Below are 18,410 nucleotides of genomic sequence, written 5' to 3'. Positions count from 1 at the left end.
CACCATGCCGTACAATAGAAAAAAAAATTGTATTGGGGAAATAACTACTAAAAAATAATTAAAAAATAAAAATACAAAAAAAGAAAGGAGAAGATACCAATAGGAAAATGCAAAAGTTAAAATTGAGAAATAACTACAAAAAAGAAAAGAAGACATATCATTCACAGAAACATGTTGTGAAGCAGCAAGTAGATGCGGGAAATCCAAAAAGTGCTTTGACGTGGATGGTGATCTCAGGGAAGGGACAGGATGTTTTGAAAATATCATGACCCAGAAAGTACGTTAAACCATCTAAGACCTTGGAAGTGCAAATAGAAGAAGTGGGCAAACAAGGCAAGAGAATTTTTTAAGAACAATAACAAAGATTTAATAAGTTGGGAAATCAGGTTTCTTTTACTACACAAAGATGATTTTTAAAAAAAGTACGTAATAGTCTATATTCCACCAAATGAGATGCTGTCTCATGAACTTTCAGGGTACTTTTATGATTAACTGTCCTTGGATCTATGAGGGAGAGTATCTTGATTTATTTCTATTTTTCACCTCTGGGCATGAGTATATGAAAGGGAAACACATGCATCAGAAATACCTTAGCCTGGTTTTATAGAATAGTATCTAAGAAGACCACCCTACAGAATTGCACTCATTTGACTGCCCTGCATACATTTGGTGTGCGTATTCTGTATTTATATTTGGTAGTAATGTCTATCTCTCCTGCCTTTTGCTTCCCATATGTCTGCTTCTCTCCCACTTCCTGTTTTCTGCAGCAGAACTCCAACCCGTTCCAGAAAGACTTTGAGATCATAGTCTTAAAACTTACGGCCCATGGGAACATGGACCTATCTTCAGAATGGTCCCTTCGGAGACTGTGGGCCAGAAGGTACAGACTCTATTCGCAGGGGTAGCTATAACAGAGACGCTCTCGTTCCCATCCCTGCTGCAGACGGGTTATATGTTGACCAAGGAATCTAGGGGAGCCTTAGGCAGAATCTCTGCGCAGAGGTAAGGGAGAAGTTGAAATGATTTTCTCACAGGAGTACAGGGCAGCCCCCATGACGCTGCTCTACAGACCACCAACCAAGAGCGGGGTCTTCAATGGCTATTTCTGACATAGTCACTACCTGTTAGTCAGTGATAGGCAATGTGGAGATTGATTTAATATTTAACAATTCCTATTCTGTCTGAAAAATGCAGGACTGTGAATATAATAGCATTTCATGGCAGTAGAAAAATCCAAGTTAGGAAGAAACTTTTCTGAAAGTAGGCTGAAAAAAGAGACACCAAGGGAGGCAGCAGAGAATGGAGAGTCCTGAAAGAGAAGTTAGGTATCTTCTTACCAACGGCCAGAGCACCTCTGATTAGCCAGCTTGCCAGTGTTCTTAAGATGCTGAAGAAAATACATTTGTCACAATGGGGGGACTTGGATAGTCTCCATTCTCACCCTAAACGTAGCGAGCGGCAGAGATTTTTTAATCATTCTTTCCATCATTCTCTTCTTCTTCTTTTCCATCCAACCTACTGTTTCTTTCCTCTTCCTTCTCTTTCCTCACGCCTACTGCTTCCTAAACTTCCTTTTCTTTGCTTTCTTCGTCTGCTTCTCTGGGTTGAAATGTAATTCTCAGAAGATGGGGTAGGACCCTCTGCATATTTCTCAGGGTAAAGGGTAAACTTGGCTCATCATCCCTGACCTGAGAGAGCGAGGTCCAAGATTAGCCTTTCCCTCCAACCTCTTTATTTTAACATCTCTGCTCCGTCTCTCTTGAATGTCATCCTTGCATACAAGAACAGGTCAAAACCTCAAGTTCTCATGTTTGCCGTATGTTCCACTATGATAGAAGGACAAAGGGATTCACGATGCTTTAATGAGAAATGTTTGGGGTCTTAACTTGGTCGCTGCTTGTTCAATGTCTGTACCTGTCTTGGCTTAAGGTTTGATGCTATTTATCTACAAGGGTTATCAAATGCTTTAGTGAGGAACACCTGTTGGTTTGATAGGTGACTTTTTGAATTTGAATTCATGTGAAAATTTGTATTAAATGAAAAATACTGAAGGCATTTGGGATATAATCTATTATTATGTGCATGGCTTTTATATCTGTTGCTTTACACCAGCATGGCTGTGCATCTATACATTTTGTCTCAGTGATTTGTTACATTTGTTACATCCTCAACATCCTCAATTTGCAAAGTCCTTGCCTCTCATATTAATCCAGATACCAGTCCTTGCACACAAAAAAAGTACCAAGTACAGAATATTTTGGTGCAGAAGTGGAGAGGATATTATATCACCTCTCAGCACTGCTTACACTATTAATGGTCATAAGTGGTCTGCCCCTTGGAATCAAGTGTGTCAATCAGGCACCTTCCTTTTGGTTCCGTCAGTAAAATAAAACAGACAGGAAACAGTATCGCTGCTTCTTTGCACTGTAATAAGAGAAAAACTAATCATTTGAAACTGTTCTTGTGTACTCTGCCCCCTTCTTTTCTTTGTAAGAATGGACCATAACTTCTCCTATTCCAGCCACATCCAGAATGTCCCATCAGAATATAACCATACTCCATCCATCCACATTTTTTCTTTTGGGAATCCCAGGGCTTGAGACTGTCCATGCCTGGATTTCCCTGCCCTTCTTTTGTTTTTACTTAATGGTTCTTATTGGAAATGTCACAATTTTGACAGTCATATGGACAGAGAAGACTCTCTGGGATCCCATGTTCTTCTTCTTGGCCATTCTATCAGTCACAGATCTGGCCCTTTCCACAACCTCAGTGCCACGTATGTTGGGTATCTTCTGGTTTGATGCTCATGAAATTGGCTTTGGAGTCTGTGTGGCCCAGATGTTTTTCATACACACCTTCACAGGAATGGAGTCTGCAGTCCTGCTGGCCATGGCCTTTGACCGCTACGTGGCCATCTGTGCACCGCTCCACTACACCACCATCCTGACCGTCTGGGTCCTGTTGGGGCTTGCACTTGGTGTTGTATTGGGCACAGTCACGCTCACACTACCCGTGGTGTACCTCGTTTACCGTCTGCCCTTCTGCGATGCCCGTATTATTGCCCACACCTACTGTGAGCACATGGGCATTGCCAAGTTGGCTTGTGCCAACATTCGAATCAATGCCATCTATGGTCTCTTTGCTGCTTCCTTCCTTGTCTTTGTCCTCATACTGGTTGGAATCTCCTATGGCTACATCCTTCATACCGTTTTCCACCTCAAATCCCAAGATGCACGTCACAAGACACTGAGCATTTGTGGCTCCCATGCTGCAGTCATGCTGGTTTTCTACATACCCTCTCTCTTCTCGTTCCTCACTCATCGATTTGGTCAAAAAATACCCCCTTATATCCACATTCTTGTTGCCAACGTCTATGTGGTACTTCCACCTGCCCTCAACCCTGTCATCTATGGGGTAAGGACCAAGCAAATCAGAGGGTGCGTGATTCGAGTGTTGACTGGCAAGTAAGGAACATTACATTCGGTGATCTTTAGGTGTGAAAGTCTGCATATAGCAACGATATGGACACCACCTCCACATTAATATTCGAAAAGAAGATGCCAGTTTATTTTCCCACCTGAGCCGAACAGTAACGGGAGCCCCAAAATGACGCGCCCTGATCAGATAATCCAAGCCTTTTGAAATACTTCCCATTTTAAGGCTCTTGGTAAATTCTTTTTAGTTTTACTGATGGGCAGCCTCTGACTATGGTAGTTTATTACATTCAAGGAAAAGAGACCAAATAGGTCCCTAGAATTCAATCTCTGGGAGTTCCTCTGATTAAATTTGCTGTGAAATAGAATTCTCTGTGAATTTACTACTGGTCTAAGCCTATTCCAATACTCTATTGTGAACATTCAGATACATTTTAGAGTACAGCATAGTCCTATAATATTCTTTTCAAGGGTCACTTCTGTATTTTCCCTGTTTCATCTCTCAAGGAACCTTCTCCATGATACTGCCTCTGTCTTACCTCCTGAAGATAATATTAAGGAAACATTTCAAAAAGATGGCAAAACTAATCAACACTTCCCCCTTAAAAAAAAAAAAGGATGATTTAAATAATTTAAGTGTTGACTATCAATCCATTCCCAGGTGAATGTAAACTAAATGAGGATCCTTGAGAATGCAATGTGTGTTCTAAAGAAAGGAAACCTGGTTTTACAGATTGAAACACAGAATTAACGGCTGCAGTGATCTTAACTTTTGGCAGTCGTCTGTGCAGCCTCCACAGAGCCCACGTCTTAACTTCGGGAGTCTGACATCTGCGGGGTTTTTTGGCAGAGTTTAGGGTTAGCAGAATCCCCTTCTTTGCCACTGACGTCGGTGAAGAAGAGTCAGTTGGTTTTGCTTCTCTGGGACACTGCTCTTCAGGTAACAGTGCAGCTGCGAGATAACGGATGTCCTAAACTAACTGTCACGGGGATGGATGTGTCCACGTTTGGCTTTGAACCCAGTTTAGGAAACAACACATGTTAAAGCGCCAAGTGGGTGGAACCGACAGATGCAGTGTGATTTTCACCCCTGCAGCGTGAATGTAGTTCACCCATTAATTGGAATAAAAAATAAGAAGATGTTATCTGAAAATATAGTGCTGGACGTAAGTGTGGGAGATCTTTAACTTCCAACTTCCTCAGGGATGGCAAAGCTCCAAAGCTCTCGAGTCTTCCCAAACACCTGGACAAAGTCATTTCATGCATTTTTCAATGTGTTTACCTAAGTGTGGAATGAATATTCAGTTCTTTGTCATGTGGATTTCACTTTGAGTAGAATGAATTTATAGTAACATGTGAGGGTAAAGCACATGTAAGACTGGATAATTCTTCACATTGTTGATGTATTTCAGTTTTTAAATTTATCTTCATAGTTTACTGCGGTACAATCTCCCAAAGTATTCTCATGAGTGAGAAACTTCTGTACCTGCCTCCTGGTACGCTTGTAAATTTCATCTCTATCTATAAAACTTTTTACAAATAACACCTCAAGAAAAAGTGGAGCTCTTGTTCTAAAGATGTGTATTGGCCTAATTACAGAATATATGGCCATCTCTAGATTCCATTTTGATTTCATTTGCATTCAAGACACAGACAAAAACGACCCAGTAGAACAGTATTGAAAAGGTACTGTAACACTGCCTCATACTTACGAACTCAGCTCTCAGCCATGTAGATTCTATAAAAATGTGATAACACAGAAAACAATATAAGAGCAAATCATACAGAGTATGGGTGAAAATAATCCTTCAAGAACATTGTTCTGAGGTTAAAAAAAACATACAAAATACACAAATATACAGCACAAATTAATAAAACAGTAAAGAAAAAACATGTCTTTAAAAAAGAGTAGTTTCAACTAACTCTTCTAATCAAGCTCACGAAAACCTGAAATAATAGCTAATATTATTTTTCTGTCCCAACTATCTGTTAAAGCATACAATTACTAAGGCCAATACACCTCCGACACTGTATGAATCTGACCATGCAATACAGGTGAGTTATTTAAACCCTTGGCTGTGGAGTCAGAACTAGTTTCTCTTCCTAAGCCACCTGCAGCATACAGGATACTCCTCCTGAAACGGTGTACCGTGCCGTACATTTTAATTTTCTCAAGACCACAAGAAAGAACTGTTAAAAGCACGAGACCTTAAAAAAAAAAAAAAGGGCAGGTCAACGTGCATTCATCTGAAGACGTCACACGTGTTACGTGAGGACACGGACGTCCAAACACAAGAGGAGGAGCGATGTTCTGAGAAGGACATCTAAACGCATCAGCCTTACGGAACCTCCCGCGTCTATACTGGCAGAGCCAGGGGCTCACAGGGTGGAGGAATGATGCTGTCCTCCCGTGTCATGGAAAGAGAACCACGGCCTCGACATGATCAGATTCATGATTACTGTCGGCGTGTCACTGGCCAGAAGGATGGATCTAAGATATCGCAAGAGTGTCTTATACCCTCTTACTTAGAGTATATAAACACTAAAAAAATTAAGAATAACTCTCATTTTAGTATATGGTATATGGCCATATACAATGTAAAGTGTATACTTATCTTTCAAGTGTTCAGTACAGTTAAAATAATTTAAGTGCGTGTAAGATCATATCTGTACTATAACTTTTTCTATTTCTTTGGACCAAAGTCCTTACCGATGCGAGTCACATAAACTTCATACAGTTCATTTCATCAGCTTTACCAAATCCTGGTATAATGTGGTTCAAGTTTGTTTTGTTCCTGTTTATATCACTAGCAACTATTGTAATGTCTAATTTATTATAAGAAAAGTATTCCATATTTGTTGAATGAAAAAATGTTTCTTCAATGGACTGAATCATTATTTTTTCCATATAAAATAATACTCTCCAGCATTTATGAGTGAGAATAGTTTCACCAGGAAAACAGTAACTTAGACGATGGCATTTGATATGTAAACTCGTAAGAACCACATATCCTTTCACAAAGTTTTTGCCTCCCTCACGGCTAACTTTGCTATCCGGCAAAGATGTACGCACTTTTTACATATGATCATAAAGCTGCATATACAGAAAAGGGTTTTTGGCTTGTCCCATGGATTTTGGCTCTATTCATTAATGACTCTTTTTTTTTTTTTTTTCGGTCTTTTTGCTATTTCTTGGTCTTGGGCCGCTCCCGCGGCATATGGAGGTTCCCAGGCTAGGGGTGGAATCGGAGCTGTAGCCACCGGCCTACGCCAGAGCCACAGCAACGCGGGATCCGAGCCGCGTCTGCAACCTACACCACAGCTCACGGCAACGCCGGATCGTTAACCCACTGAGCAAGGCCAGGGACCGAACCCGCAACCTCATGGTTCCTAGTCAGATTCGTTAACCACTGTGCCACAACGGGAACTCCATTAATGACTCATTTTTAATTCCTTCCACAACTACCGAGTGGACCAGATCTTTACTTCAAGTCTCAAATGTATGATACATGTTACAACTATTACAACTATTGTTACCTGTAAATAGTATTGTTATTATCACTATAATACATTTTTTAAGTTTCTCTAAAGGTAAATGCTTGCGTAATTTCTTTATACGTTTTCTTTTTTAAAAAAATATTATACTTGATTTACCATGTTCTGTCAATTTCTGCTGTGCAGCAAAGTGACCCAGTCATATGTATATACATTCTTTTTCTCACACTATCCTCCATCATGCTCTACCACAAATGGCTAGATATAGTTCCCTGTGCTATACAGCAGGATCTCATTGCTTATCCATTCAAAATGCAATTGTTTGACCTACTAACCCCAAACTCCAAGTCCATCCCATTCCCTTCCCCTCCCCCTTGGCAACCATAAGTCTGTTCTCCATGTCCATGAGCTGTTTGTTTTTCTGTAGATAGGTTCATTTGTGCCTTATATTAGATTCCAGATGTAAGTGATATCATATGGTATTTGTCTTTCTCTTTCTGACTGACTTCACTTAGCATGAGAGTCTCCAGTTCCATCCATGTTGCTGCAAGCAGCATTATTTTATTCTTTTTTATGGCTGAGTAGTATTCCATTGTGCATATATAGCACATCTTCATCACTCATTCATCTGCCAATGGACATTTGTTTCCATGTCTTGGCTCTTGTAAATAGTGCTGCAATAAACATATGGGTGCGTGTATCTTTTTCAATGAGAGTTTTGTCTGGATAGATGCCCAGGAGTGGGACTGCTGGGTCATATGGTACTTCCATATTTAGTTTTCTGAGGTACCTCTATACTATTTTCCATAGCAGTTGTACCAGCTTACATTCCCAACAACAGTGAAGGACAGTGCCCTTTTCTCCACACCCTCTCCAGCATTTGTTATTTGTTGACTTGTTAATGGACATTCTGACCAGTATAAGGGGGTATCTCATTGCAGTTTTAATTTGCATTTCCCTAATAATTAGTGATGTTGAGCACTTTTTCATGTGCCTGTTGGCCATGTGTATATCTTTTTTTGAATAAATTTCTATCTGCTGCCCATTGTTCAGTTGGGTTGTTGGGTTTTTGCTGTTGAGTTGTGTAAGCAGTTTGTATATTTTAGAGATAAAGCCCCTGTTGGTTGCATCATTTGAAACTATTTTCTCCCACTGTGTAAGTTGTCTTTTTTTCTTTTTTAACGGTTTCTTTTACTGTGCGAAAGCTTTTGAGTTTGATTAGGTCCCATTGGTTTATTTTTGTGTTTAATTCTGTTGCCTTGGGAGACTGACCTAAGAAAACATTTGTACAGTTGATGTCAGAGAATATTTTGCTTATGTTCTCTTCTAGGAGCTTTATGCCTATTTGCTGAGAACTATAACACATTAATCAAGGAAATTAAAGAGGATTCAAAGAAATGCAAAGATGTTCCATGCTTTTGCACTGGAAGAATTAATATTGCTGAAAGCACCGTATTACCCAAAGCAATCTACAGATTCAGTGTGATCCCTATCAAATTACCCATGACATTTTTCACAGAACTAGAAGAAACAATCCAAAAATGTACATGGAACCACAATTGAGCCAGAATTGCCAAAGTAATCCTTAGGGCGTGGGGGGGAGGGGAGCAGGAGGCATAACTCTCCCAGACTTCAAACACTACTACAAAGCTAAAGTCATCAAGACAGTGTGGTACTGGTACCAAAACAGACAGAGAGACCAATGGAACAGAAGAGAGAACCCAGAAACAAACCCTGACACCTATGCTCAATTAATCATCAACAAAGGAGGCAAGAACATAAAATGGGAAAAAGTCTCTTTAGCAAGTGGTGGTGGGAAACCTGGACAGCTGCATGCACATCAATGAAACTAGAACAGGCCCTGACATTATATACAAAATAAAACTCAAAATGGCTTAAATTTTCTACATATTCTCATATATAAGTTCAAACACAAAACAGCCAATTCTTGAGAGTCAAGTGTCTCTATCTAAGGTACTCAGAACTTAAGTTGGGAAAGCAAAATAATACATCAATTTATTAAAAGTACAGGATTTTTAAAAACCTAGAAAATAAAGCTCTGTTAGGTGCTTCTTAAGCATCCTCCAGACCCTCAGTGTCTCTTGTTCCATACGTCTCTCGTCTCATGTTCTGACAAGAGGAATTCTTGGTGGACTCTGAATAAATTCACTCAGGCACAAACTTTGAGTGCTTCACCTCATGCCATGCTCCAAACCCCATTCCCAGAGTCAAAGCTATCAATACTAGGAACCAGAAAATGTAATTGGGGGTGATCCTTTTATGAATGATGGGGAGCTAGTGAGTAAATCAAGTACCATTGCCTCTCCTATAGTATCAATCATGAGACACAATTCCTAAGGAACAGTCTCACGAGATGGAAGCATTGTGGTCACACTCGGCAGTGGGAAGTTCCATAAGGCGTCATAATCAAGGAGCTCCCATTTGTCCATCAGTCGCTGTCTTTAAAATCAGAGTCTCCAGTAAGGTCATAGCATATAATACCTTTGCCCTAGGCTTTGGTTTCTTTAGGGAAGGGTTATTATGTTATAAGGAATAAGCTGAAGCCTCAGTAAGTTCTCAAGCCAGTTAAGATATTGTCATGAATAATAACACATCCCAGGAGAATTTAAATATTAGCACCACCATTAAGGCTTGATGGTAAATCTAAAATTTTATTTTATTTTATTTTGGCTCTCCCATGGCATATGGATTTCCCAGGCCAGGGATCAGATCTGAGCCACAGTTGTGACCTAAGCCACAGCTGCAGCAATGCTGGATCCTTAACCCACTGGGCTAGGCCGGGAGTCAAACCTGGGTCCCAGCACTTCCAAGACACCTTCGATCCCATTGTGCCCCAGAGGAAACTCCAAATCTAACATTTAAAATAAATATGTCACGAAGAGGAGGAAGAGGGGAGCGACTTTATAGCCTGATGTTTCCTTTCCTCCATTCAGTCTGGTAAAAGGTCAGAAATCCTTTTAAGGTGAGCTGGGAGAAAGAGTAAAATCACACATTTGATGCCAGCTGTACGTGTGTTTGTGTACATGTGGTTCTGAATCTCGTCAGATTATAAGTGGTTCAGAAGAGATCAATCCTCCTCTTTCCATCACCATCTCACCTTCCCTCGATTTCAGTCCCAACGAGCTCAAAATCAGCTTGCTCCACGTGTAACCAGGACCAGCTCTCATTCCTGAGAGACGCCTTCCTCTTTAGAAACCAGAGCCCTTCGTGACCCTACGTTCCAAGTCTGATGCGGATGTGCCTTAGGGAAGCAGACTCGGAGGACAAGAATACTGAGGCTCCAGGGCCATCGGGGGAGGAGGATGGTCTGGGATTAACTGATATTCGGGAGTACCCAGGCACTCATCCCTAACAGGTGCTGGAAATGTTGCTGGGAAGGAACTGATGCAGAGAAGCCATTCACAGGCCAGGCTGGCCCTCAGCTCACTCCCTACAGATCGGGAACTGGGAGCTGATAAGTGGGTGCGATGGCTTTCCTTCAGGAAAAAGTGATCAAACAGGGTTTTCAGATCTTGTTTTACTCAAGATTTCTGTCCATGTCTTCTCTGTGTTGTAACCAACCCACCATACTCATGGAGAGTGTGCCCCAAGGGGCATTCAGGATGGGAAAAAAAAAAAAAGATGTAGGATGGACCTAGAAATTATCATGCGAAGTGAAGTCAGCCATACAGTGAGACACCCACAGCAAATGCTTTCACTGACATGTGGAATCTGAAAAAAGGACAGACGGAACTTCTTTGCAGAACACATGCTGACTCACAGACATTGAAAAACTTTTGGTCTCCAAAGGAGACAGTTTGGGGGGTGGGGGGATGTGCTTGGGTTGTGGGAGGGAAATCCTGTGAAATTGGATTGTCATGATCATTATACAACTACAGATGTGATAAATTCATTTGAGTAATAAAAAAAATGTAAAAAAAAACCCAACAAGATGTAGCATTCTGTGCTTTGGATCTATGGGCCCCTAACTAGGGGTGACATACATCTAAGGGAAAAAATGCGATGACCCCAGCTTCTCGCATCTTCCCAAACACAGAAAGCGTTAAGATCATTACTTTGAGATATGTTTTCTTTGCGAGTAGCAGTAATCTTTCTATGCATGACTGCAATTATTTGCCAGACTCAAAATTTATATGTATACTTGCTCCTCCCCTATCTCTTTGGAGTCGTTTTGCTCAGGGCTACCTGAGAAGCTGTCTCCTAGGCTATAACTTCAGTAAGGTCTCCAAACAGCATTGAACCTCACTGCTCTCACGCTGCACTTTCTTCACTTGACCTGTGTGTTCTCATTCAACACCCACCTGAGTGAGCGCAGTGTGCCTAGTTTGCAGATGTGTAATGAGTTAATAATGAGTATGGTACTCAGCTAGAGTCCCTAAGTTCTAAACGAGGTGTCCAGGAACAGCAGATGGGTCATCTCTCTGATTTTCAAGACCCCAATTTTAACCATTTGCTGAGTACGTGATGAAAGAAAAAAAAAATGTTTTTCTCGACACTCACAGCAAGATCAGCCTTCTGCCGTCAACACTCATCAAAATCCGTGGTAAGTAAATTATGCAAATATCATCTCTTTCGTCTTTAAAAACGTCCATTTTTTTTTCTCTAGTGTGACCCTGTTGGGGTTGCTGCTGAAACCTGGTACCCCAACTATAATTCTTAGATCCCAAATAAACATGTCACCTGCCTATTTCCTCCTGGCATTTTTGGCTGACCAAAAAGCCATAAAGAACCTCTGTTTCCAGGTTGTATAAGGTGACCAGATCTGAGTTGATCACTTTGTTGGAGCAACTGGGGTCAGTGTTTAGGTATAGAGAGAACGTAGCAAAATATTAAATGCATTAAAATATTTAAAAAGTGATTAATAAAACTACGACTATAGGGAGAAAAGAAAACTTTTGTTCAGTAGATCCGAATCCCCCAAAAGAGAGTATGAATCCTAATCTGGAAACAGCAGTATTAAGAGCTGGGCGCTGTACCAAAGGATCTTCAGGATTTAAGCTGCAGCTAATCATTCTTAGAAAAGCATTAAGACTTAAAAAAAGAAAAAGGAGGGAGTCCACTATGCAAAGTAGGATATGTGAGCTTACTCAGAGCTCAAGATATCTAGGGATCCACTGATCTCGACCCTCTGGGAAAACAAAAGCATACTTTGCTAATCTAACTTCAGAGTGTGTCTAAACTAGCCATACATATACATAGAGAGAGAGTCCATTCTTGAATTTGGTTCCTCTGCATGGTTTTTCTCCCTTCACTCCCTTACCGATCCCTTTCTTTCTTCTCCTTCACCTACTAACACTAACAAAAATCAAAACCAACCAATCAACCACTTTCTCTATTCCCCCGCTCCACTCAACAGATCAACTCAAAGCATAACTGGGTCTTAACTCGCTTAGAGAACTGAATTCATGTGGCTGTGTCTGAGAGACCCCCCTCTTCAAGCATCCACTCAGCCACAGTTAGTGTCCTTAAAATCAGGAGATTGCTCAGTATTTTAATAAAGGAATTGAAGAAAGGTGAAATCTGTTCTGACAAACACCCACCGAGAACGCACACCAGGGATAATCAGCTCACTCGCTGGGACCAGAAGCAGTGTGGCTCATTCCGAAGGCTCCCGCAGGACTATGTCCTCATGCTCACAGGACCAGAGAAGTGGGGTTTCTTCTAGAACATCAAGGCCCCAGAAGGATTACGGACGGTTGTGAAAGATGGGCTGGCATTTGGAAGGAGATGAAGAATGAACACTGAATTCTGCCTCTGCAGGCAGACGAGGCCAGAGCTCCAGGAAGACGGCAAACATTGGTGCCCTTGACCTCATGGTTTCCGTTTTCACAAGAGCTACGAGCCGGGCAAAGAACAGCGACACGTTCCCAATTTCCAGCTCTGGTAAAGCTGCTGCAGGATGGTTTGCGTCCGCCCTTTGGCATGTGTTGTAAAACCTCAAAAAAATCTGGCTGATCTGCCATCGAAGCACCGAACTTATCTGCCTGATGCTCAGTACAGTGGAATGAGATTGAAGGCTGACACTTTTTGGCCTCTCATCCACGTTTTCCTCGCAGGTATGAGAATCAGTGGTGAGAAGATAGAAGAGCAACCGCTGTGGCACCCATTAACACCTCATATTTGAACCCCAGAATATTAATCTTGATTGGCATGCCTGGACTAGAGCAGGTGCAGTTTTGGACTGGGTTTCCCTCCCTTCTTTGCTGTGGCCTCGTGGCTCTTTGGGGAAATAGCACGTTACGCATCACCATCCCCACAGAACGCAGCCTGCACCAGCCCAGGTACGTATTCCTGGGCCTGTTGGCAGCCGCTGACCCGGGCCTCTGTGCAGCCACTGCTCCCAAGATGTTGGCTCTCTCTGGTTTGGCTCTTGTACCACGGCCTTCGATGCTTGCTTGGCCCAGCTCTTCCTCATCCACACCTTGCAGGGCGTGGCGTCTGGCATCCTGCTGGCCATAGCCTTTGGCCGCTGTGGTGCCGTCTGCGATCCTCTGAGGCGCACGTCCATCCTCACGCCGTCAATCCTGAGTCACCTGAGTGGTCACCCGAGCTACAGCGCTGGTCAGCCTGCTGCCCGTTCTCATCACAAGACTGCGCCGCTTCCACTCCACGGTCAGCGCCCACTCGCACTGTGAGCACATGGCTGTGGCCAGGCTGGCTGCACAGGACACCACATCAGTACAGCCTGTGGTCTTTCTGCGGGCTTCACCATTCTAGGATGTGGCAGGATTTCTATCCTCGTTTCCTACATCCTTATTCTCCAGGCTGTTTCTCGTCTACACCGAAAGGAGGCGCGGCTCAAAGCAGTCCACACGGGCGCAGCTCACATCTCTGTGTTCCTCGAGTTTTACACCCTTGCCTTCTTCTCCTTCTTCAGCCATCGGCTGGACAAGCTGTCCCCTCAACACACATCCTTCTGTCTACCGTCTACCGCCTCGTGCCACCTGCACTCAACACTACTGTCTACGGCGTAAAAAACAAGGCAATTCGCAAGCGTGTGGCACAGGTTTTTCTTCTGCCTCAGGGATCCCAGCAGTGATGGGTCAAATGTTTGCGGTCATGTACAGAATACTTTTATTTCCTAGAGAAAGAAAGAGCGTCTGGACTCTGTGTGTTAACTGCTGGGGTTTCACATCTGTCATGCTCTATCTTAAAGGTATTTATTTCCAAGACTACAGCTAAGCTGACATAAAAAGTATGTGGGTCAACACTGATATTTGCTATCTCTAATGCCTTTCACTCCTAATTTAATCTTTATCATCCCTTCCTTTTTTAAGTTTTCAGTTCTTTTTAATTCTTCATAAGAAAACTTTGTTAGTTTTTATACCTTCTGTTTCAGAATATATATGGTTTCAACTATGAATTTATTTTAACCATTGCTTTTGTTGCATACCATGTATTTTGACATTCTGTGTTTTCATCCTTATTCAGTTAAAAATAAGGCATTTCCATTGTGATTTCTGTGTAATCCCAAGAGATACTGAGATATGTGCTGCTTGATTTCCAAATATTTAAAATCTTGAATAATGTTTTAGATTAATCTTTAATTTGATTGTTTTTTAAAGAATATGCTCTTTATGATATTAAGTATTTTAAATGTCTTAAGGCTTTCATTATGGACCCATTGAAATCCTATTTTGCGTATCCTTGAAATGAATGTGCATTATATAGTTATTGAAAAGAAGAAAATAAGAGCAAAGTAAACAGTAAGTAGAAAGATGAAAATGATGATGATATAACACACAGCTGTAAAACATGAAGCAAATTATGGGAGAAAATCCAGAGAAGGAGAGAAAGAGAGAAAATAAATCACTGACAAAAGGAAAGCAAGTCTTATTACTATATACCATACACATTAAAGCATCAATAATGTAATATTGTGAAAAAATTAGTAACAATGAATTCAACAATATAAACAGAATACAAACGATTCTGAAAAGTGATAAATTACAAAAACTGGAAATTAAGAAATATAGGCTCTGAATATCCTTATAGCTATAAAGCAACTGAATTTTTAAAATTTTTTAATTTGTTTTTGAAAAATAAAAACCATGTGCATATATAATAGAAATATATATACATACATGCAATCTAAAAAATTAGATAATATACTTTGAAAATATTACCACAAGGAGCTAATATATCCATTCTCTCACATAGTTAGATTTTGTGTATGTGGTGAGAACACTGGATCTACTCTTCGCAAATATCAAGTATATAACACATTATTATCAACTATAGTTGTCATATATATATATTTTTTTTGCTTTTTAGGGCTGCGCCCACAGCATGTGGAGGTTCCCAGGCTAGGGGTCTAATCGGAGCTTCAGCTCCGGCCTACACCACAGCCACAGCAACACCAGATCCAAGCCATGTCTGCGACCTACACCACAGCTCACGGCAACGCCGGATCCTTAACCCACTGAGCGAGGCCAGGGATCGAACCCGCAACCTCATGGTTCCTAGTCGGATTCGTTCTGCTGCGCCACGACGGGAACTCCTATGGTCGTCACATATTTATGGGCTCTGTTTTATGCTCTGTATCATGCAGTCGTATTCTACACTCTCACGGTTTCCTTTTATAACTGATGATTTGTACACACTGATCAATATCACCTTCTCTCCTCTACGCCACGGCCTCTGGTAACCATCCTTCTTTTCTCTGTGACTATGGGTCTATGAGTCTGGGGGTTTTGGTGTTTGTTCATTTGTTTTTAAAAAGCGACAGAAAAATGAGATCGTGTAACGTGTCTTTCTGTGTCTGGCTTATTTCATTTAGCATAATATCTTCCAGGTTCATTCAAGTTATCACAAATGGCAGGATTTCCATCTTTTTTAAGGCTGAATAATATATACACATATCTCACACTTTGTTTACTCATTCATCTTTTAGTGGACACTTAGGTTGCTTCCAAATCTTGGCTACTCTGAGTAATGCAACAATGAACATGGGAATATGGATCTCTTTGAGACAGCGATATTATTTCCTTTGGATACATACCTAGTAGTAGGGTTACTGGATTATATGGTGGTTCTATGTTTTATTTTTTTGAGGTACTCTGTCTTTCACGCTGGATATACCGGTTTACAGTCCCACCAACTGTGCTTGAGGCTTTCCCTTTCTCCACATCCTTATCAACACCTGTAGGCTTTCGACTTTTTGCTAACAGCCGATCTAACAGATGTGAGGTGATGTGCCATTGCGGTTTTTTTTTCTTTTTTCTTTGTGGCCATGCCTGCAGCATGTGGAAATTCCAGGGCCAGGGATTGAACCCATGCCACAGCAGAGACCCACGCTGCATCGGGGACAATGCCTGGTCCTTAACCTGCTGTGCCACAAGAGAACTCCTCATTGCAGTTTTGATTTTCATTTCTCTAATCATTAGTGATGGTGAGCACCTGTTCATATACCCTGACCTTAAGGGAAATTTTTTCAGTCTTGTACCATTCTGTATAAACGGGGTCAGCCACGGGTTTTCAGCACGTTGAAGAATGTTCCCTCTACCGCTAGTTTTCTGAGTGCTTTTATCATGAGAGAGTGTTACATTTTTTTTCAAATGCTTTTCTGCAACAACTAAGCTGACCATGTGGTTTGGTTTGTTTATTTGTTTTTCAATTGTTTCCTTTTTTTTCCTTTTTTCTTTTTCTTTTTTTAAACATTTTTTCCCCCGCTGTACAGCATGGGGATCAAGTTATTCTTACATGTATACATTTTTCCCCCACCCTTTGTACTGTTGCAGTATGAGTATCCAGACATAGTTCTCAATGCTACTCAGTAGGATCTCCTTGTAAATCTATTCTAAGTTGTGTCTGATAAGCCCAAGCTCCCGATCCCTCCCACTCCCTCCCCCTCCCATCAGGCAGCCACAAGTCTGTTTTCCAAGTCCATGATTTTCTTTTCTGAGGAGATGTTCATTTGTGCTGGATATTAGATTCCAGTTATGAGTGATATCATATGGTATTTGTCTTTGTCCTTCTGGCTCATTTCACTCAGGATGAGATTCTCTAGTTCCATCCATGTTGCTGCAAATGGCATTATGTCATTCTTTTTTAGAGCTGAGTAGTATTCTATTGTGTATACATACACCACATCTTTCTAATCCAGTCATCTGTCGACGGACATATGGGTTGTTTCCATGTCCTGGCTATTGTGAATAGTGCTGCAATGAACATGCGGGTGCACGTGTCTCTTTTAAGTGGAGTTTTGTCCGGATAGATGCCCAAGAGTGGGATTGTGGGGTCATATGGAAGTTCTATGGATAGATTTCTAAGGTATCTCCAAACTGTTCTCCATAGTGGCTGTACCAGTTTACATTCCCACCAACAGTGCAGGAGGGTTCCCTTTTCTCCACAGCCCCTCCAGCACTTATTATCTGTGGACTTATGAATGATGGCCATTCTGACTGGTGTGAGGTGGTATCTCATGGTAGTTTTGACTTGCATTTCTCTTATAATCAGCGATGTTGAGCATTTTTTCATGTGTTTGCTGGCCATCTGTATATCTTCCTTAGAGAACAGTCTATTCAGGTCTTTTGCCCATTTTTCCATTGATTGGTTGACTTTTTTGCTGTTGAGTTGTATAAGTTGCTTATATATTCTAGAGATTAAGCCCCTGTCCATTGAATCATTTGAAACTATTTTCTTCCATTCTGTCAGTTGTCTTTTTGTTTTCTTTTGGGTTTCCTTTGCTGTGCAAAAGCTTTTCAGTTTGATTAGGTCCCATTGGTTTATTTTTGCTCTTATTTCTGTTGCTTTGGGAGACTGACCTGAGAAAATATTCATGATGTTGATGTCAGAGAGTGTTTTGCCTATGCTCTTTTCTAGGAGTTTGATGGTGTCCTGTCTTATATTTTAAGTCTTTCAGCCATTTTGAGTTTATTTTTGTGCATGGTGTGAGGGTGTGTTCTAGTTTCATTGCTTTGCATGCAGCTGTCCAGGTTTCCTGGCAATGCTTGCTGAATAGACTTTCTTTTTCCCATTTTATGTTCTTGCCTCCCTTGTCAAAGATTAATTGACCATAGGTGTCAGGGTTTATTTCCGGGTTCTCTATTCTGTTCCATTGGTCTGTCTGACTGTTTTGATACCAGTACCACACTGTTTTGATGACTGTGGCTTTGTGATATTGCTTGAAGTCTGGGTGTTTCTTTTTTTTCCATGAATGTGGAACAGTATACTGATTTTGTATTTGTTGAACCATACTTGCATTCCTGAAATAAATCCCCCCGGTCGTGGTGTGTGGTCTTTTAATATGCTGTTAGAGTTGGGTAGTTAGCATTTTGTTGAGACCTTTTGCATGTATATTCACAAAGGATGTTGGCTGGAAATTTTTCCCTGTTCACATTTGGCCTTGGTACTCTAAGGTCGACCACACAGGATGAGACAAGCTCCCTGATCTCTGAGTGAGAGAACCGCCCTCCCATGCTCTGCAGCTTGGCCTTGATTTGGGTCACTTCTCAGGCT

At 41.3% G+C, this 18,410-nt stretch overlaps 1 protein-coding gene and 1 pseudogene across 1 annotated transcript; both read left to right on the top strand.

Annotated features, from left to right (window-relative positions):
• Nucleotides 1-2,479: 2,479 nt before the first annotated feature.
• Nucleotides 2,480-3,484, top strand: LOC125111546 (olfactory receptor 52J3-like). The gene has a single exon (XM_047753506.1). The coding sequence runs from the start codon at nt 2,533-2,535 to the stop codon at nt 3,466-3,468; it is 936 nt and encodes a 311-aa protein (XP_047609462.1). The 5' UTR covers nt 2,480-2,532; the 3' UTR covers nt 3,469-3,484.
• Nucleotides 3,485-10,185: 6,701 nt separating this feature from the next.
• LOC125111435 (olfactory receptor 52A1-like) lies at nt 10,186-13,989 on the top strand (annotated as a pseudogene).
• Nucleotides 13,990-18,410: the final 4,421 nt, after the last annotated feature.

This window comes from Phacochoerus africanus, chromosome 11, assembly GCF_016906955.1.
Source record: "Phacochoerus africanus isolate WHEZ1 chromosome 11, ROS_Pafr_v1, whole genome shotgun sequence".
NCBI classification, from domain to species: Eukaryota; Metazoa; Chordata; class Mammalia; order Artiodactyla; family Suidae; genus Phacochoerus; species Phacochoerus africanus.
Note: the sequence above shows the minus strand (reverse complement) of the source record. Positions and strands in the feature narration are given on the sequence as shown.

Excerpts from the sequence above, each read along its gene's own strand:
- LOC125111546 (XM_047753506.1), top strand. The coding sequence starts at position 2,533 with ATGTCCCATCAGAATATAACCATACTCCATCCATCCACATTTTTTCTT.